This window comes from Acanthopagrus latus, chromosome 16 (assembly GCF_904848185.1).
Source record: "Acanthopagrus latus isolate v.2019 chromosome 16, fAcaLat1.1, whole genome shotgun sequence".
Taxonomy (NCBI): Eukaryota; Metazoa; Chordata; class Actinopteri; order Spariformes; family Sparidae; genus Acanthopagrus; species Acanthopagrus latus.
Genome location: NC_051054.1, coordinates 14,751,955 through 14,772,689, shown reverse-complemented (window position 1 = coordinate 14,772,689; position 20,735 = coordinate 14,751,955). Strand labels below are relative to the sequence as shown.

The 20,735-nt window shown below is 44.5% G+C and overlaps 1 protein-coding gene across 4 annotated transcripts; it reads left to right on the top strand.

Annotated features, from left to right (window-relative positions):
* The first annotated feature begins 977 nt into the window (after nt 1-977).
* On the top strand, nt 978-18,508 carry LOC119004370 (RAS guanyl-releasing protein 1-like). 4 transcript variants are annotated; one of them, XM_037071214.1, is made up of 18 exons: nt 978-1,088; nt 1,189-1,247; nt 3,272-3,447; nt 8,352-8,457; nt 10,167-10,229; nt 10,318-10,449; nt 11,364-11,517; nt 11,701-11,874; nt 12,708-12,824; nt 12,918-13,193; nt 13,606-13,686; nt 14,393-14,497; nt 14,697-14,806; nt 15,245-15,389; nt 15,495-15,531; nt 15,958-16,089; nt 16,789-17,108; nt 17,193-18,508. In XM_037071214.1, exons 3-18 carry the CDS (start codon nt 3,378-3,380, stop codon nt 17,325-17,327), a joined length of 2,157 nt encoding a protein of 718 aa, XP_036927109.1. In that variant the 5' UTR covers nt 978-1,088; nt 1,189-1,247; nt 3,272-3,377; the 3' UTR covers nt 17,328-18,508. The 4 variants fall into 4 exon arrangements, with proteins under 4 accessions (XP_036927109.1, XP_036927110.1, XP_036927107.1 ...); XM_037071215.1 differs by having other exon boundaries at nt 996-1,063; XM_037071212.1 differs by lacking the exons at nt 978-1,088; nt 1,189-1,247 and adding an exon at nt 2,331-2,657.
* Nucleotides 18,509-20,735: the final 2,227 nt, after the last annotated feature.

The window sequence follows — 20,735 nt, the reverse complement described above, 5'->3', positions numbered from 1 at the left end:
CCAAGTCTTGAGCCTAATTGCTGTTAGTCTCAGGTCTCTCAGTCTTTTGGCTTCAGTGTGTCTTTTAAAAATGTAAGTTTTGGGTCGACGAATGAAGTAACAATTTCTTTTATTTTAATCCACGTTACATCATATGTGTGCACGTGACCGTTTTTAATTTGCCCGGGAAGGGTGTTTCAGTGTTCCTGTGTTTCAGCCGGCGTTGAGAGACGCACTTTAGCCAGACAATTTGAATACACTTTAATCAGACCTTGATCATTTATCAAGAAATCCTTCACTGCCCTTTTTACTTACACCCTAAAGACATAAATCAGCATGCGGCCTGGTGGCAGCAGTGACTGGCTGACTACTAATTGGCCATTCAGCATATTTTGCATCCGACCACAGTACTGAAGACTGAAATGGTACCTGATCATCTTTAAATGGTCTGAATCCAAATGGCAAACACGTCAGATATCTTTACAATAGGAAAATGCAAATAAAGGTCACTGGTGACGTTTACATTGCTATCACAAAACTGTTCTCTCTTTTAAACATTGACACTTGTATGCCCTTGTTCCCCTTTTTGTCAGAGATTTGAGGAAATTAACTTTGCACCGTCTCGATCAGAGTGCATAATCATAAACGGATGTGGAATTATGATCCTCCCAAATGTTTCATATAGCGTCCAAAACAGTGCTGCAGCGAGAAGAGTTTACTTGCATTGGAATAAGTTAAATCAAATCTCTCATTTAGTTGCAGTACATTTCTAATCTCTAATCTCAAATCTGCCTTTCAAATTTTCCTTATCAGTGTGTGTTTGTTTTTTTGACTGTAGCCGGGTGGAGACTCATGAGGGTGGAGACACCCTAAATGGCATTTTATGCTAGTTCATGAAAATGTCCTTCCTTGACTTCCTTGAAACATCATATAAAATATGTTTATTTGTGAATGTATTGTTATTTACGCTGTGGATTTCTTCCAGCAGTGGTGGGCTTCATGTCATGAATGGAAACCAATCAGATCTAGATGTGCCTTCAGCCCACATGGGGGCAGGCTCAAAGGCATCGCAGCAGCAGCAGCGGTACAGTCAAGCCATCTTATCAGAAGTAACCAGCTGCTAATACACAGGTTCTCATGACTTCACCCTGTCTGTGGAAACACATTAACTCAAACTACTAACTCAGACTATTGTTCATCTGTGGACAGGGAGGCACCTAACCAAAGGGAGGACGCTCCGGGGGGGTCCAGGATCAGTCTGGGAAACTGTGAGCACCTTTTATCATTTGTCCTGTGAATTGCTCCTCCTGAGTTTGTACTTGGTTTAAGTTAAGTGAAAAACTACATTCCTTTTTGCTTAAATTGGATGTTATACCATCAGAGAAAAGCTAATATCAATTTAATGTCCAGTTCTATTACTTGAAAGACCTTTCACACTATCACCCTGATAGTGTGAACGGTCTTCCAAGTAATAGAACTGGAAATATTACATGTGAAGTAAGAAGGAGCGTCATTGATTCTTTGAGGGAAAGTAACAAAAATAAAAAAATAAAATATCCATCACTGTGCCATTTTATGGCCCATGGCTGTCACTTAAGCAATCAGATGTTAAAGGATAAGTTCACCCAAAAACAAAAGTTTTCATGGCAATGGCGAGTCAGGTGAAGTTTCGCAGTCCGCAAAACATTAGATAGGGTCTTGATTTAAGTCTCTCGGAGTTTGATGGACCACAAAACTTCACCCGACTTCACCTGACTTTTCATTATTTTAGGTGAGCTCGGGCTTTATCTAAAACTATTGTTAAGCCACAGGTACATGCGTGTGATAAGACTCGGTTCACTTCTCGAAGCAGTTGAAAGACCTCAGGACTTCGACATCCTCTCTGGGACCACCTACAGCACGCTAAAATAACTTTATCCTCCATATGAGCCATACTGGAATCCGCTGCCGTTGTTATCTTCAGAGGAAGGTCCACCCTTTTCCTGTGCTGCAGACTGAACAAACAAAAAGCTTTGGTAAACTACAAAAGGGATGAACCATCCAACAGTTTTCTGCATGTATGTGACCCACAGGGGACACGGAGCCTGCCTGTTTTGTTTTTTTTTTTAAATTGAATACTCTTATGAATATATAAATATGAACGTATTTGTGAAAAGTGAATGCAGAAATCAACCCATAACCAGATTAGTCATCTTTAGAGCGGTTTCATATGAGTGAGATGACAGTGAGCATGTCCTAACTGCCTCTCAACGTGTTGCCTTCAGGGACCAGACTAATTATCTGATTAAAGTTGCCAAACATTGGACCTGTGGGAACTCGACTTTTTTTTTTTTTTTTTTTTTTGACGCAAGTCGTGAAGGCTGCCGAAGCGAAAGCACGCACGGAGGGAGCCCACTCCGTGTGTGAGTGACAAGCCCGGCACCGCGGCCGCCCACTCGCAGACGAGCTGGGGGGTGACTCTTAATTGTGTAACGTTCATTGACGAGTCAGCACAATGCTGCCGAGACCGCGGAGGCGCACTTAGACGAGCAGAGCGATGAAATGCTCCCATCGAGGAGAACACAGATGGACAGCCTCGTTCAGCCGCTCGTCGCCCAGTACCTCGCCATGGGATGTCAATCACGAGAAAACATCCACAGCGAAAGTGTAGCGTCGGACGATAAGGGAAAGGACGATGCGTAAGTCAGATAATCTTTTTTTTTTTCTCTTGGTTTTAAAAGAAGGGCGTCAGGTGTGGTTTTGGCGGAAATGTGCGCTCTTTATTCAACAGTTGATTATTTCAGTTATCTGGATTGCGGTGTGACTGCTGCTCAGCGGTGGATCAGATCTTAATTTGCGTCTTCAGTCGGTGCGTAAAAGTGAATCCCATGTCGCCAAACTAGTTTGCGCACAAACGCGCAATAGGTAAAAAAAAAAAAAAAAAAGATGTTCTTTCAAATAAATTCCTTCTTGTTTACCGTTCACTCAACAGTTTTAAAAGTGGATGTCCGCAATCAACCGGTATTTCCCTCAGTCAAAGGAAGGAAATGAGAACAATGAATAGCAGAATCTCGGGGGGGTTTCTGAAGTTCCAACAATGGCTCCAGTATTTGCGGCAATAACACATCTTGTTTCATGCGTAATAATCTGCGGCGGTATCATAAGATTATGGTTTGTTCGTCCACATGCTCTACATCCTCATATGCCAATAGACAGAGATAGAGAGAAAAAAGGCACATTTTCGGTCCACCGAGGCCCTCCTCCCCCTCACTCTTCTTGTGTTTGGTGTTTTTTTTTGTTTTTTTTCCTCAAGGAGAGCGACTCCAGGATGCAGCTCCAGGTCTAGAGTTTCTCCTCCGGGCCGTCCTCACAGGTTCCACAAACCCAGCCCGGCCCAGACCACCCAGGGCAAGTCCACCATGCCCCTGGGTCACCTCACCAAGGGGGCGAGCTGGGAGGAGCTCATCCAGACCTGCCTGCAGTCCTTCGGTAAGTCCACGTCTGACCCGCTCCTGGCACCGGTGTCCAGATCGCCATGGCGCAACAGTGACCCCGAAGCGTGCAGCAGGTGTTTCTGGGCCATGCTTGTGTAACGCTGATCATCTTTTGTTATGAGTTTGACTCACGCTTTTCTGCAGTGCTTGTCTCTGTTATTGAGAAAACAAAACGATGATAAGCCCCGAAGGCAGGAAAACACTCCGTCTTAGTTTATGAGATCACAGAGTGGAGCTGGTTCCCAGAAGTCTGTGTTGTTGCCCTGGCATTTTGCGCAAATCTCAGAACAAGTTTAGGCAGGTCTCTGACCAGAGGGGAAAGGGATTTTCCTGACATTGACGTTGTTGTTTATTGTGGGAGTTTATGTTTTAAGGGAGATATCACTCCTATGACGCTCTCGAGTCTGCTTTTTTTTTTGTTTGTTTGTTTTTTTTTCAGTTTTTTGTGGTGTGAAAATGTTTAAAACTGAACACAATGATCACTCCAATTTCTTATACATCTGCACGTGTGGGGTTTGCTGTATTTTGTGGATTCGTGCATTATTATTGGAGGTTGTTTTTTTCTTCTTTATGAAAAAAAAGTGAACAGCAGTGATTGAGTAGGCTGCAGTTGGATCAATCAAGCAAAGATCGTTGGCTTCATCAAGTTGTCTGGAGTGCTCTCAGAGTTATGGTGATTGCGTCTCTGAAGAGACGAGCTTTCAAATTGCCGTTGCCTGGTTACACACACGGAGCAAGAGCGATGGAGAGGTGTTACAATGGGCTGCACATGAAATGACATCCCGTAACTACATTTGTCTGTGGAGAGGAAGATCCGGGCAGTAATGACAGCCCCGCTGTTCGTTTTACATTCACGAAGGGAACAATTGAATCAGGGTGACACAGAGCCAAGCAAACGTTTTTAATTTGAAAAAGTCGTTCACTGTCACTATGCAAAATGTGAGATCCATACGCCCGTATCTCCGCTTGGGTGTCCTACAGTGTGTTATGAATGGGGGGGTTTCCTTGAGCAGCCTCTCCCGGTGAAATGCTCGTACAGCCCTGTTCCTCCCCGGCTCACATCACAGGCGAACCCCCGAGGTCCGCGAGTCCTGCCACCTTTTTTCAAAATGTGAGAGTGCACGTAGGAGCTATTTGAAGGATTACCTGGTGGCAGCCAGCTTCAAGCCTGGCTGCGCCGAAAGGTCAGCTCCCCTAACAGTGGTCCTCAGATGCTGACCAGCCTTTGAAATGCAGAGCACTGCGAGGTGTGGATCAATAGCTGCTGACATCATCACCGTCTGTGGACCACACGGCTGTACCAGGCTGCATGTGCTGAACAGTGTCGGCCTAATACATACATGTATATGTTATAATTACTATCTACAGTTTGTGTGTGTGTGTGTGTGTGTGTGTGTGTGTGTGTGTACATATATATTTAAATTTAAATATATCAATTAAAAAAACTATGTGTCACTGAACAGTATTCTTACAGTGGGAACTAGTGTTCTGTTGGTCTGATAGAAGGCCCTCTATGTCTAGAGTAGTTGTTTTTTAATGATATATAAGTGGATATAATAGTTCATTAATCATGCTATTGAACTGTCATTGATTGTATCCATTATACTTTCATGTACAGTGGCAGAAAATTTCAACCATAGACCCATTTCCTTTATTTTTCACCATTAATTATTCATGTTAGGCTTAATATTTAAGCTTTTCCTTTAGTAGTTTCAACTACGTAATTCATTACTTTTAGCTAACTATGTCAACTGTTCCTATAAGCTATTCAAATCATAGTATCCATGAGTTTAAGCTAGGTATTATAGCTGTTCCTTTTAGCTATGTGAAACCATATTATTCATTACTGAAGGCTAACTATTTCTGATGTCCCTTTAAGCTATTTTAAATCATTTTCCATTACTAACTATTTCAGCAGTGACTTTTACTTGTTATGGATCCATTATTTTTAGCTGTTTAAAAAGTTAACGTATATAGGCCTAACTATCTGGTCCATTACTTTGAGCTAACTAGCCCAACTGTTTATCAGATACTTTTAGCTAATTAACAGTTTATCGATTAAGAATACTTTTAACACATTTAGTTGTTTTCATTATCCATTATTTTTAGCTAGGTATTTTAACTTTATTTCTATATTCCTAACCTTTGGGCAACAATTAGTTTATTACTTTAGGCTAACCATCCTTTGCTTTTAGCTATACTATTTGTTTATCCATGCCTTTTCTATTTCAGCCCCTTATCCATTTTTCTGAATTTTCCAGCTGTTTACATATTTTTACATTTAGTTAACTGTCACCTTTTGTCATGTGATGTCAAAGTGTGATAGCAGGTTCAATATGTGGGTATATGTTTTTCATTTAAATCTGACATCCTGCCCAACACAGACACCCCACAGTCCGTCCATGTACCCCCCCCCCCCGGAGAGGCAGCCTACTCCCTGGGGTACAGATACCCTTAATTGGGAATCTCTGCTCTAATGTAGCCTATAAAATTCAGACCAAGTCCATAAAGTTTGTTGAGAGCGCAGAGAGATAAACATCACTGTGCTGCTGACTCGCATTCCTCTGAAACACAGAGACCGTCTAATCTGATGTGCTCTGTCAAAACAAGGAAAAGCGAGTTTGGATCCACTGATGAACGTCCAAGATAACCTTAAAAAAGTAGGTCAGGCGCTGTGTGCCCTCACCAGCGTTCGCCAGCCGTACGGGTTTGGTATGTTCCAGTGCAGCGGGTGGCAGCTTTCCTAATTTTCCAGTGAAGAACAGACGGTGCGGAGAGGATTTCCTCTTGCAATTAACCCTGCACGGGGAGGGTTAGTGGTCGGAAAGTTGTGAAAAAAAGGATGGGGCAATTGTTTACCTGACGGAGAGTCATGGCTTCCTGTTTGTGAATTTGTCTGGCTTTGGCTGATTCACACCTGATTGTTATCAGAGCGTGGACTGAAACACGTGTGTGTATTAATATTTTCATGAAAACGGGTTCATAGCTGAGTTCCCACACTGTTCAGATCGAGAAGGAGAAGTGGATATTGCTTTGTTTAACTGTGTCTTAACTTCACTGGAGCGTTGCCAGTTAACTGGCCGTGTGATTTTAAAAGACAAGACGCTTTTTCACTTGTCTCTTTTTACTCTCTTATTGACTTGATGAGGTCATCGCCATTCGCCGGCTTTAGCTGGTGGCGGCAGCTGTGTGTTACAAACAGAAACACACCCCGTGCAGGATATGAGGGCTGGATTAGTCAGCTGCGGCTGGAGTGAGTTGCTTACAGATAACAAAGATTAGAAAACATGTTGCCATGGCGGCCGAGGTATTTCCAAGGTGATTCGGTTTGAAAGCGTGTCCATAGACGCCTGATGTCCTTGATGGTGTCAAAATAGTGGTGAGGCTTAAAGGGAAACAATGCTCGGCTTGAGGATTCACAAATGTCAGTCTTCATATTTCCAGCACAGTCTGTTCCTTCTTTACAGATTATTGGGGGGAGTGGGGCAATAAAATCTAAAATTGTCCTTCAGTATACATAAATAATATTTTTCAAGCATGCAATTAAAAGCACTTCCCTCTGTATGTCAGCCACTAATTCAGCGCGCCTCGCAGCGGCTTCAAGTTTCCACGGAAGATAAGTGTTGTGTTCACCTCGCCTAAGTGGGCAGGAAAATGTGTTTTCTTACAATTATAGGTCAGACCTGGCATTGTGACGTCTCGCAATATTTTTGCACACAAGAGGTTGTTGGTTTTTTTTTGTTGTTTTTTTTGAAAAGTGGGTGACAACGAAATTTCTCACTCCGTGGGTCTCGAGATGCTTGGCAGCGGCGTAGCGTCAGACGACCAAGATAAAGGAAGGTGGTCAGGGCACAAAGAGAGGAAGTGAGATATACACACAGGGAAAAAGGAAGCGAGGAGTTAGTGAGACAAACAAGCCGCAGTGGTTCTCACAATCGGCGGAAAAAGGCAGATCTTCACAGACGTGGGTCTGCGGATTGTATGATGAAACGTTACAGTGTGCGCATCGGTTGGTGTTTTACCTGGCTAACCCAACCCGCTGATGTACTTGATGGAAATAATGTATTTCCCATGACAGTTTACAATATATTTCTTTGCTCGTCCTCACTCCAGTGCGTAACATCAGAAAATAGAATGAAATGAATGAAATATAATAATACAAGAGTCTGCATCAGTGGACATTGTGTTTTTGTTGTCCATCCATCATTGCAGTTCATCCCCAAAATACTAAAGAATAAGGCACCACATTTCCGGAACGAATTGATCCTGCTCACAAGTACAAAGCCTGATGCAGCTTATTCCAATGAGATCGATTGTTGTCCAAAAAAAACACCCTAGGGAGCCACAACACACTGGGCGACACATTTCTTTATTGTGATGAGGGAACCATCATTTCTTTTGGTACAAGGATATTAAGCTGCTGCCGACATTAGTCCCAAACAAGTATCTTATTCTCACTGCTTTGGCTAAATAGTACAGTGCTGTTTCAAGAAATGATTTCCCATTGTTGAGTTGAGTTGTTTTTCATAATAATTTGTGACAGTAAGATAATATATAGATTGTCTGACAGATATATCAGTTGTCTGATATTATCAGATCATAGCCGATCGCATATATAAGGGTATGCAAAACTAGAACTTTTTAGAGATTATAAAGCAGGAAAAGATTATTGGGATCATTAATAATTATTACATTTCTTATAAGTTTACTGTTTTTTTGCACTAGTTTTGTTTTAAAAAGTTTATTGTTCCTGGTTGTGTTGTTTTTTTATTGTGGGGAGTTTTCCTTACTGGAATCAAGGGTCTCAAGAGGCAGGGATTTTTTGGCTTTATCAATAAGATTTAACAACAAGACCTGATCATTTGAAGTGTGTGAACATTTTTTTTTTTTGTCTTGCAGACTCGGCTGGCTGCGTGTGTGGGAGCAGCCACCTGTTGAACATCAGCCTGACCATGCACCGTCTCCTCATCTCCTCCAGCGACCTGCTCGACAAACTCATTGCTCTATATCCTTCAGCAGTGCGGCGTGAAGTCATAACTTCCTGCCACCGCACCCCAGACAGATGATTCAGACAGTGGGCTGGTCAGTTTTGAGCACCGGAAGTGAAACAAACAACAAATACATGTCATAGGGGCATTTTAGGTGATTGTGTCTTACACCCTTATCGTATATGAAGGAGACGTTTCGACTAGGATTTAGACTAATAGACTTGGTAGGATGGATTTTCTCGCAGTGATCGGCTCATATCGCTGCGAGCTGTGTGCTGCTTTCCTGTGGTTGTCAACAGCAACAGGCAATCAAGCTTGCACTTGGCTTACAATGCAGCCTGTAGCTGTCAGTGCAAAATGTGATAGGCAAGTGGCACTTCGTGTTTACTCCTGCTGTCAGCCGCTTCAGACCTTTTACATCTCCGCCTGCGTGTAAATGTCCTTCACTGTGGGGCCCTGTATCCCATGCGTTCAATAACAGGGAGTCTATTACCAGCGCGTATTTGTTCCCGTTTAAAACGTTTGATTCCATCTCTTCCATTTTTTCGCCACTTCGCACCTAGAAAAATAATCTTTTGTGTTGTTGTGTTGTTGCGGCGTCTTGTGACCTGAGTGGAGGGGGGGGGGGCCTGTAATCTAGGCCTCCATTCAGGGAGCTGCGGTGGCGTCACACAGCCTCTCAGAGGAGGCCAGTGGCCCAGGCGAGCTGCCTTGGGGGGGGGTTTCAGGTGTTAATTACCTCTGCCTCTTTCAGACACAAGTCCCCTTCAACTATATATAAACACAGACCCACTCTTGCTTGAAGAGGCCCCCCGAATCACGCAAACCCACGTCAGAGCGCTCAACGCCGAATGCCCTCCCCCCTGCTATTTTTAACCCTCTCGTTCTGAGCCGAAGACCCAAAAGGATACATCAAATGAATTCACTGTGTGGGTTAGGATCAGGGAAGAGACACAGGGGCCATTAACAGCCTTCATCACAGCCTGGCCTTGGGATTGCGTGGGCAGTGCGTCTGCTCCCATGACGCAATTAGCCTTTTTATGTGCATCACTTCACGCTGATTTCTGCCAGTCGAGAGCTATAGTGTCAGTCTGTTTACGGGAGCTACTTCGCATGACAAGGGCCCGCTTTCGTGTGCGCTGTATAAAAATCGATGGGGGCCACGCTTTTGTGGTCAGTGTGTGCAAGACGGAGGACAGAAACAGCGAGACATTGATTGAAACGTCCTACCAGTAAACAATGCACATGACACAGCAGCCGCTCCACAGTATATGAGGCACCGATTGTGTGCTTTTTCTTTGTCCATTCTGTTATTCACCTACTTCTGTATGCCAGAATGATTCAGCGGTGCTCATCAGAGTTTCGCTTCGTGCAGTCGCCTCCTCCCACATCGCCAAATGCCACTTCTGTTCGCCTTTTTTGTTTAGTTCGTGTAGTCTTTTTTTTTTTGTTTTTTTTTTTTGTTTTCATGAAAGACTTTCGCTTGTGCAAAAGTAACAGCGCAGGAAATTCGACCATATGTTCCTTATTTACTCAAAACACTCCCGTCCCGAAGAATAATCGAGGACCAGCAGATTCACTGACAAGCTGTTTTCACCTACACAAAGTTGTGAGTGGGCCTGAAACGCTGCTGATTCCTGAAATGAATCCCAAGAATTAACTTTCAGATAAAACTGCACATTACTCAGGTTGATAACCACGTCTGCTCCTTAACCCAAGCCATTACATTTAAAGTAGCGCTGGACAATGAGCAGCCGGCAGAGTGCCAGAGGATTTGCTTCTTCATCAGGTCAGTTTAACCTGCTGACACATTTTAAGAGCCTCACTTCAGTCGTCTCTCCTCCGTATCAGTCACGTGGTGTCTTCCTGACCCCCAGGCACTGGATCCAGGAATTCTGGGTGATGTTCCGGTTGAACCACAGCTTGTCAGACAGCCTGGAAGAGTTTCGCGAGCTGATCAGAGAGCAGGGACAGGAGCATCTTTGCTCGCTCCTAGAGACCAAGTGGATGTAAGTGTTAATCTCTGACCAGCTGGCAACTGACATTAGGCCCACACGACTCTCGGTTGTTTGTTCAGTCATGGAAAATACTGAAATCAGTCACGAGCGAGAATACAGACTTTGAACTGCGACCAACGTGAGGCCGCTTGTGCGTCTTCGAAGTTAGATCAAAGATTTCACACAGTTTGACATCGAGTATCTTCTTGCTCCAGCATGTCATTTAACCTACTTGGTTGCAACTAAAGATGATTTTCAGTAAAATTCAGCAAATTAATATGCTTCCACATCTTTTCAGCCCTTGACTACTTGGTAATAAAAAGAAAAGTCAGTCTATAAATCTTCCCTTGGATTTTTTTTTTTTAAATAATTAATCAATCAGAAAATGACGATCACAATTTCTCAGACCCGAAGCTGACATCTTCAGATTCCTTAACCCAAACCCAAAAGATATTGTTAACTATCATAGAAAACTATTTTAGAACACCAAATATTTCCTTTTCAGAAGCTGGTACCACTGAATCGTCGAAATTTTGGTCAACAATTAGTTTTATGGGAGCGCCCCGGTAGCTCAGTTGTTAGAGCGAGCAGCCCATGTACAGAGGCTGGGTCCTCACAGCAGCAGCGCTGGGTCTGAGACTGACCTGAGACCTTTTGCTGCATATCATCCCCTCTGTCTCATCCCATGTCCTGTCACCCAAGAAGTCCCAAAAAACCCATTACGAACCTTGACACATTTTACACATAGTATTGCAAAACTGATATGTCATTGACCATACGGGTGCCTTTTGAAAGTTTCTGCGTCTCAACTCCAACTTAAGTTGATGAGCAATGCCTAACCGCATCAACATATGTCTGCTCATGCCGTCATTTAACCATTGCTGATTGTAGATGTGGTTTGCGTTATTTTCCGTGATGCGTTCTAGAAACGAGCGTGACTGGTCGTGGAAGGCCAGCCAGAAAATCAAAGCTAACAGCAGCAAGAAGAGGAAGGTCTCTCTCCTTTTCGACCATCTGGAGCCCATCGAGCTGGCTGACCATCTCACGTACCTGGAATTCAAGTCCTTCTGCAGGATATCAGTGAGTACACACGCTAAAAGACTGCTCACTGCATAGCTTATTATTTCTTTGTTGATGGCGTGCTCATTCGACATGCATCTCTGTGAGTTAAAAGAAACCATTAGGCTGTTTCCTCCCCAGGGGAAATGCCTCGCAGTTTCCGTACAGCACTTCATGCTCGTCTCTCTCTGCCCTCTGTGCCAGTTTGTAGACTACCAGAATTACATTCGCAAGTGCTGCATGAAGGACATCCCTGTGATGGAGCGTTCCATCGCCCTGTGCAATGGTATCTCCCAGTGGGTTCAGCTGATGGTGCTGAGCCGGCCGACCGCGCAGCTGAGGGCGGAGGTTTTCACCAAGTTTATCCACGTGGCTCAGGTAGCGCTTCAGTCAACCCTTCACTGTTACACTTTCTGTTCCTGGTTTAGCAACAGAGAAAAAAAATGCAACTATCTTTGACACATTTCCTCTCTGCTCGCATCTCTGCTGTGTGCTGCTGTTCACACACCTTATCTAACTAATGACAGCCTTTTGTCCACACTGTAGATGCCACATAATTAGCAGTTGCGTAATGCATATTCACAGAGAGCAGGTAATGATTCTTGAGAGCTCTGCTGTGGGCTTTTAGCACATCCAAAGATTTTACCAATAGAAAAATATTAACTGAATGCACACTAATGGAGCCATCAAGTGGAACACACTTAGACACTGAGGGGATTAGGGAAGTGGAAAAGAGAGAAACGACTCGTGAGCGCAGTCACAGATCGGAACTAGCTTGTTTAAACCACTCCAATGTCAAGCTGCATGCAGCCTGCTGAGAAGTGACACGCTGGCTTCGGGGAGCCGTTAGTCAGACTTGTACTCTGGAGGACCTCTTGCACTGCAACACTAATGCACCAGTCTGCTGCTGCTCACTGCTGTCAACCTTGAAACCCACGGGTGTGGAAACGAATTTCACACCATAATGCTCCAGTGACAGCACGAATTAGAGAGCTGAAAAGAGAGGGAAAAGCACTTCCAAAAAAGAGTGAGATATCAGAGCGCAGTAAGAAAAAGCCAACAATATAAGTGGCTTATGTAACGGCAGTGTTGCGCATTATATAACCAGGGCTACCTGGAACAAGTTTAATTGTGCGTGTTTATACGTGTGCGCGCGGATGTACTGATACGTGTGCATTTCTTCTCATGTGTTTGTGTGTGTGTCCCAACAGTGTCTACACCTTATGCACAATTACAACACACTAATGGCGGTGGTGGGAGGGCTGTGTCACAGCTCGATCTCCAGACTGAAGGACACCACCTCGCATGTACCCAGTGAGGTCACCAAGGTGAACGACTCCTACCGTAGCGAGATCCAGCCGATAACAGAGCCGAAACACCTTCACGTTAATCATTACAAATGGTTTCTATTTCCTCCTCAGGTACTGAACGAGATGACAGACCTGCTGTCCTCCTGCAGAAACTATGACAACTACAGACAAGCGTACAACAGGTGTACGGGTTTTAAAATCCCTATCCTGGGCGTCCACCTCAAAGACCTGATTTCGGTCAATGAAGCCATGTCGGACTACGTGGAGGACAACAAGGTGAACGTCCAGAAGCTCCAGGCCCTCTACAACCACATCAATGAGCTGATCCAGCTCCAGCAGATCCCCCCCAAGCTGGACGCCAACAAGGACCTGGTCCATCTGCTGACGGTAGCGCACCCCTCACTGCAACTTTTGCATTTCTCATCAAATCACCATGTATCTTCGCGTGATTCACTAGGTTGTATTGAACGCCAGCACAGATGCAAATGAGCGCGTTACAGCATGTGGATTGTCCGCACTCCTGTGTGTGGGCGCGATGAGAGTCTATGATCTATGAGTGTGTGGGTGACGAACCGAGTGTGAATGAGAGTGAGTTCAGATAGCTGTATTGTTGTGTTATCTGTGTAATCGTACTCGAATGGCAGAATGCCCATGAAGAGAAAAAAAGAGTTGCCCTGTGATCTGATTTTGCCCCTCGTCCAAACATGTTTCAAGGAGAAAACATCTAGATACGCCGAGAGATCTTTTCTCATTCTGTTTACCCCCCGTGTGCTAACATGTGATCTCTCCTGCCCCGCAGCTGTCCTTGGACCTTTACTACACCGAGGATGAGATCTATGAACTGTCTTACACCAGGGAACCCAAGAACTGTAAAGCACCTGTGAGTCATAGAGGCAGAGATTCTTCAAGTTTTCGCTTTGAGGGAATAGTTTGACATTTATTTGGAAATATGCTCATTCGCTTTCTTGCCACATTAGTGGAAAAGATTGATAGCACTCTCACGTCTTTATGCCAAATTTGAAGTTACAGCCAGTGGCCAGGTAGCTTAGTTTAAGACCGGCGACATACTGAAACAAGTAGCCTGTTAACTTGCAATGGGTAGAAGTATAGAAGATTCAGACCGCTCTCATGAAGCTACATCTGCAGCCATTTATAGCTCAGCATAAAGGCTGGAAACAGGGGGAAAGCAGCTCGCTAAATATGAAGCTGCAGCCAGCATAGGGAAAAGACCGGGAACACATGGGAAATGCTGCCAAAATCACACCCTAGCTACAACTACAGACATGAGAGTTTCTAGTTGCATTAACCCCCTCGTTTAACTCTCTGCAAGAAAGAGAATGAATCTATTTCCCAAAATGTTGAAATACTTAATGATACTACCAGTGTAAAAAATACCAGTGTTTCAGGTCCTAAATGTTACTTAGCTCTGAGTTTATGTGATGCCTGGCTAGTTTACAGTGTTGCTTCTGCTTCTGTAGAGCAGGTTATGAATAAATCTAGTTGTTAGCACTGCTCAGATAATATTTTACATGTGTATCTGCCTGCACAGGCTTGTTTTTTTTAATGACTAATTAATTTTCTATCAGCCAGCCACCCCCTCTAGACCTCCAGTGGTTGTGGACTGGGCATCAGGAGTGGCTCCTAAACCTGACCCCCGAACCATCAGCAAACATGTGCAGAGAATGGTGGATGTAAGTGCTTCCTTTTTTTTTTCTTTTTTCTTTTTTTCAAGTGTAGCCTCTGCATGGCTACGCGGCGCTGCAGTTATATAAGCACGATCATTTATTTGAACTATTCTTCTGGATGCTGCCATTTTGACAGGCTGCTCTCGCAGCTATTGTTCACTAATTTCCAAGCAACAATGGTGTTTGCCTCTTGTCTCTCTCACAGTCCGTGTTTAAGAACTACGATCACGACGAGAACGGCTTCATTTCTCAAGGGGAATTTGAGAAAATTGCTGCTAGCTTTCCCTTCTCCTTCTGTGTCATGGACAAAGAGAAGTGAGTGTTTCACGGGTCACGCACTCGGCTCATTCGCGACTACAGGGGAGAGAAAAGAAAGGGTGGTATTTGTAGTGACGAGTGTAGCAACAGGAAGCATAAAATAGCTGCAGACCTAACACTAACCCTCCACCACAACATTATCACTCCTTTATTTCTCATGCATGCAGACTGGTACATGATGCTCACAAACCAAAGAGAGGCTTGTCACTCCTCATTCATGGACCTGTGTGAAAACCACCATCACTGATGTCACAGTTTGTACATTAGAGAATAGTGTTTAACCCATGGGGAGGATGGGGTTGTTTGATGCATTAGCAGACATTATAATACGAAGCTAAGATCTGAAAATGTGGTTAAAGTGTTTACTTCCTGTATATACTGTATGATTTAAGCTCCTCTATTAAATGACGCTCCATATGTGCTATGGTTGTGCAGAGAGGGCCTCGTCAGCCGAGAGGAGATCACAGCCTATTTCATGAGGGCAAGCGTCATCTGCTCCAAACTGGGCCTTGGCTTTGTCCACAACTTCCAGGAGACCACTTACATGAAACCCACCTTCTGTGACAACTGCTCAGGATTTGTAAGTCGCAGCACAAGTTGAATGGGTGTTGTGTTATTTTTTGAGGTTTGTTTGCTTTTGACATTCGGTGATGTTTTTTCCCCCCCCCCATATTCGATATCACAGCTGTGGGGTGTCATCAAGCAAGGCTACAGATGCAAAGGTAATTATGGCACTTCATCGTGTGCACATCTATCGTTTGCCAAATGTCAGTCAGTACCGTGTAAAAATGAAGTGTCACGCAGCGTCTTGTGGGGAGCAGGTGAAGCATAGCTATGTTGAGAAGGTGCACTGTGGTTTTCTGTGCTGCACATTGCTAGCTGAAACCTTGCAGCACATCAAAAAAAAACAAAAAAACAACACACACAAAAAAAACCAGACTGCAGCCAGAACCACAGTTTTTCCCCCTCCCCCGTCCCTCAAAAGGCCCGAGAGCTATTTGTTTCCTTGACAGTAAGTGTGCAAAGCTCAGAGAACCGCGTTTGCAGAACAGACAGTGTTCAAAGAGAAGTCGGCAGAAAGTCAGTTTGCCGATGTGAGACTCGAGTTCCTGTTCCTGACATGTTGTGCATTCTTCTGGCTTGCGCAGACTGCGGTATGAACTGCCACAAGCTGTGCAAGGACCAGGTGGCGTTCGAGTGCAAGAAGAACACCAGGCTGACCAGCACCATCGACAGCCCGACGCCGAGCTTCACGTCTGTCACCACGGGCACTTCAGAGGGTGGGCTTGATCACGAGTGATGAATGCACACCATTTTATTCCTCACACAGTCACAACAAATAGAACCCTCTTACACAAGTTCCCACAAACCCACACTCTCACCTAAGTTATGCAGACAACAACACTAATGTGACATCAGTTAACAGTAGGTCTCTGTGTTGCGTGCCATCTGCTGGCAAAAACTCGCTCAGAAGCGAGTTTATCACGCAAGCCGTGATGTTTCCTGTAATCACTGCAGCCTGCCGCACTGTACAGAAAACAAGAAAAGACAGAATGTACACGATTTTCTCTGCAGTTTGCTGCAGCTTAAAAAAAAAACGAAAAAAAAAAAAAAAAACAGAGCACAGGGTCTACAGTCAAGGTTATTTCCCTGTTTGACTTACAGTAATAATGAAGCTGCCCTCCTACTGCGAGAAAGAATCTATATTCAGAACAGAAGAACTTTCGATTTTACTTAATATGGACTGACTCAGTGAGACATATCTTAAAACCACGGCGGCTATATTAACACGCCCCTCTGCGGATGACTCTCTTTGACGTACTATATGTTATCTGAATTGAGTCATTTTGTTTTGTGGTTGTCGATTACTTAGATGAAGTGATCAAAGGCCAATGTGAAGAGTCAAGTTCATGAACGTTTGCAATATTTTTTCCATTTGTGTCTTTTGAAATAAATCCTAATGATGCTGCACTCTCCAGGTTCAGAGGAATTCCCTTTTCCCTACCAGTCGGATGACAGCAAAGACTGGAGCCCAGACTCTCCGGTTACCCCCCACTCGAGGCCTCAGAGGGTCCACAGCGGCACCCAGACAGAGGGACCCCAGCTCTCCTCCGCATCGCCTGAGCCTGGCCGCGCTCAGCCGTCTCTGCTGATCCCAATAACGCCCACCCTCACCTCGTGCCCCAGCCCCGTGCCCCAGAGAAAACAGCGACACTGTGCCAAGTGGGAAAACAGGGCGTCCATTGCGCCTAAAGAACCAGAAGAGGACAACAAACTCCCCTATGAATCCCTGGAATCAGTGAGTGTCAGGCTTTCACTCCTAACAGCACCTTAATGGGCCGCAGCTAGTTTACATCACGCATGTCTTCTGTGTCTTTCCCAGGACAACCAGAAGCTGCAGAAAGCCAATGAGACACTACGTAGGAAGCTGAGGGAGGCGGAGCGGGAGGTGGAAATACTAAAGACACTGCTGAAGAGGCACGCTCTCCACCCTGTGGAGGAGGACTCCTCCTCCTAGGCACACACGCACACACCGGATCTCGTCCAGGGAGACTTGTGCTGCCCCCGTATGGCAGCGTGAGTAAAACTGGATCCAAAGTGCAAGTGTTACCAGGCAAATTGGCGTCACGTGGTATAAGTACAGTGCGCATAGCTGTTTTACTGCTGTTGGTGCACGGTCAATTTAAGAAAAAGCTGATCAGTATACCACCACTAAAGAAGTTAAAGACTTTTTTGAGATTTTTTTTTTTTTTCCAAAAGAAGCTCCGGTAGATTTTTCATAGAAAATACAGTACAAAAGCCAAAAAAGGCTGTGGTGTTACATTTAAAGGAGCTTTGAGTGAGCAGACGGTGCCTTTTTTCACTGTGTTGTACTGTTGAGAGAGGAATGAAAGTCATCACAATGAGCATTACTTACTTTGTTTAGTGAAGAGCTGAAGCTGGAGTGGAGTGCCCTCTGTGAAAGGTATGTAAGCGTGGGAAAAAGCTGACCGGCAGAGTGCAGCATTTTGAGGGGAAAACATTGCGGGGATGCGTTTGATCAGTTCTTGATCAATAACAGAGACTAGATAATTTATGTTAAACATAAGAACCGAAATCAGAGGCATCAGTCAAAAAAAGAGAAGAAATCAATAACTTTATTGTGAATATGACAGATGCATCTTTATTATTATTATTATTATTATTATTATTATTATTATTATTACTACTATCATTATTATTCTCACTGACGAGGGCCCACAGGTAACAACAGTGCAACGAGAGGAGGCCTCAAATGTACAGAACTGTTGTTGCTCCACATCATCGTCCCTGTTGATATCACCGCACAAGATGTTTTCAGTGCTTCTGTTTCTATTTATTGTCTCAAACACTACACACTTCATAAAGAGTGATTTCACATATTTTTTTTGTACAGTATGCTGGTACTTTCAGTGGATTATTTATGCTCGTGAGCGTTTGGCATCATATCGTTAACTTCTCTTAATTCATATTGTTTCATACGTTTACTATCGTGTGGTCAACTTGTAGCCGTGTTGTACTGTGAATGGAGGGGGGAAGTCGAGACACATGTGTTTGTGGTGTGTGTGTGATGTAAATACAGAGGTATACACAGTGCCATCGTAATTAAGTCGAGGTTCGTCCCTTTTTTTCCCTCTCAGTATTGTTCTCTTATTGTTATAATAAATACTGTAAACTCCACATGAAATCACTGCCTGTGTTACTCAGTTTGACCACCAGGGGTCGCTGAAGCCTCGTAATATTCCTCATGCGTCCTTACTAACGATTATTGACGTCCAGTTCTCAGAATCTCTGGAACTGGTGCTATAAATGTTCCCTAATTAGCTATCTGTGCGTCAGGTTATTAAAGAGCAAACGGACATCAACATCTGATAATTATCTCCAGTTGGTTGTGGATGATTTGATTAATTAATAAGACAAATACGTGAAAAGTTTAAAGATGAGACAAAATAAAAATAAAAACAAAAACAGACTTTTACAAGAAAAAGCGAAGAAAGACCTATAGTTGAGTGATCAATCTGAGCATCTTGCCGTCATCTGTGTCCATAAAATGTTGGCAGTGATGGATTTGTGTCACACATACCTCTAAAGACGGGCGGTGTCACCCTGTTGTCAGGAGACTGTGCCAGTCTAGTCTGTCCCTTGGGCTTAGCCGCCGGTAATGAGCCCGGCTCCACAGTAAATGTTGGCCTGTAGATAATGAGAGGGCGACCGTCTAACGTTGGCGAGGCAGAGATTCAAACCAAGCGCCTCATCCCCGAGCCTCAGCACCCTCACTGGCTGTGATGCTGTATGTACAATCCTACAGCGGGGAATCCATCGTCGGATAAAGGAAGCCGTTTGACCCCTAATTACATTGTGCTTCTTTGTTTCTCTCAGGTGTAACGACTTGTTGCCTTGCATTGACTTGCCGGTGAGCACAAGCTCCTGTTCCAAAGGGCGGTCTCTGAGGCACAGCAGCAGCTCCCGAGCCCAGCCTCGGTGACAGCTAATTTACCTCTATTTGAATGTGACACCCAGCTGCAAGGGAGTAACACCCCGCGTCTACCAGGCTCCATTCACACTAATGCTGAATAATTTCCAATATCATGGCTGGCTGAGAGAAAGTGACAGAGAGAACATGTGTTAAACTCGGGAGGGGTGGAGGGAGGCTGCTGCTTTCCATCAAGGCTGTAATGCGAGCTTGATAGGAGAGATGTGTGCACCCTGACATGTAAAAGTGGTCATCATAAAGATAAATACATCAGTCTAAACTCCATTTACAAGCCCAACAGAGAATGCAAACATAATTAATTGTGGTGCATTTGAGCCTGAAGGAGACTGCGAGACAGGCTACCTATAACTCAGCGCTCCATACATTCAGAGCAAAATATGACACTTCACCAGTCTGCGTAATTGCAGCGGGCAGACAGAGATGATTTATTACCCAGACATCAGCGCACTTGGGGGGAATTGGGCCACTGTGAGATACCCATAAGTTAACTAAATCTGCTAGGTCTAATGAACACACTCTGAAAACTAATTAGGGGAAAGATGTGGAACATCCCATTACGTCCCCCTGATAGTAAAAGTGCGGAGACACGGCAGAAAAACACAATGTGAACACAACACTTTTTACGCGGCGGGAGAGAGCCTGTAGGATGCAGCAGCACACGCCACCGCCGAACTCAACTCCACTAATTCCCCTGATTATTAAACTGAGTTCATTAAGTTCTAATGATGGCCAAAGGACCCTGGCGGAGGAGCGGAGGGAGAGAAGGCTGTGGTGGAGGAGGAGGTGGAGAAAAGACACACACACACACACACACACAATGTGGAAAATATTTTCTGGAGGTGGTTATGAAAATGTGTGTGAAGCCATGGTGAAATTTTTAATTAACCTTGATGATAGCGGAGGAGTGCAACAAGAGAGGGGCTGCACAGGAGTTTGCCAAGAGAAACATCACCGCTCGGCTGTGTCCCTCCCTGGCCTTTCACAGTCACGTAGCCGGAGCTTCATAACGCAGACCGAATCCACTTATCAGTTCCCCGGTAAATGCAGAGTAGAGACAGAAGAGGCAAAAAAAAAAAAAAAAAAGAACCCAAGGCTTATACGAGGGGTAATGAATTTGTGGGCGAAACTGTTGACTGTGAAAGTACCAACAGCGAAGCGTGAGTTTACATCTCTGGCTCTGAATGAGACTGTACACACATAAAGCAATCTATGGGTCCCAGAATTTTACAGCCATTGAACTGGCTTCACAGTGTTTCCCTCGCCCAGACAATGCAGCTCTGCTCTTCCTGGAGTAATGGCTCCCCACTGGCTTTGGCATGGGCCTGTATTTTGGCTGAATACAGAGAGACATACTTTGCCACCCTTGCAGGATGATGCATTCAAAAAGCCAAAGAGCACATCTCCTTATTTAGG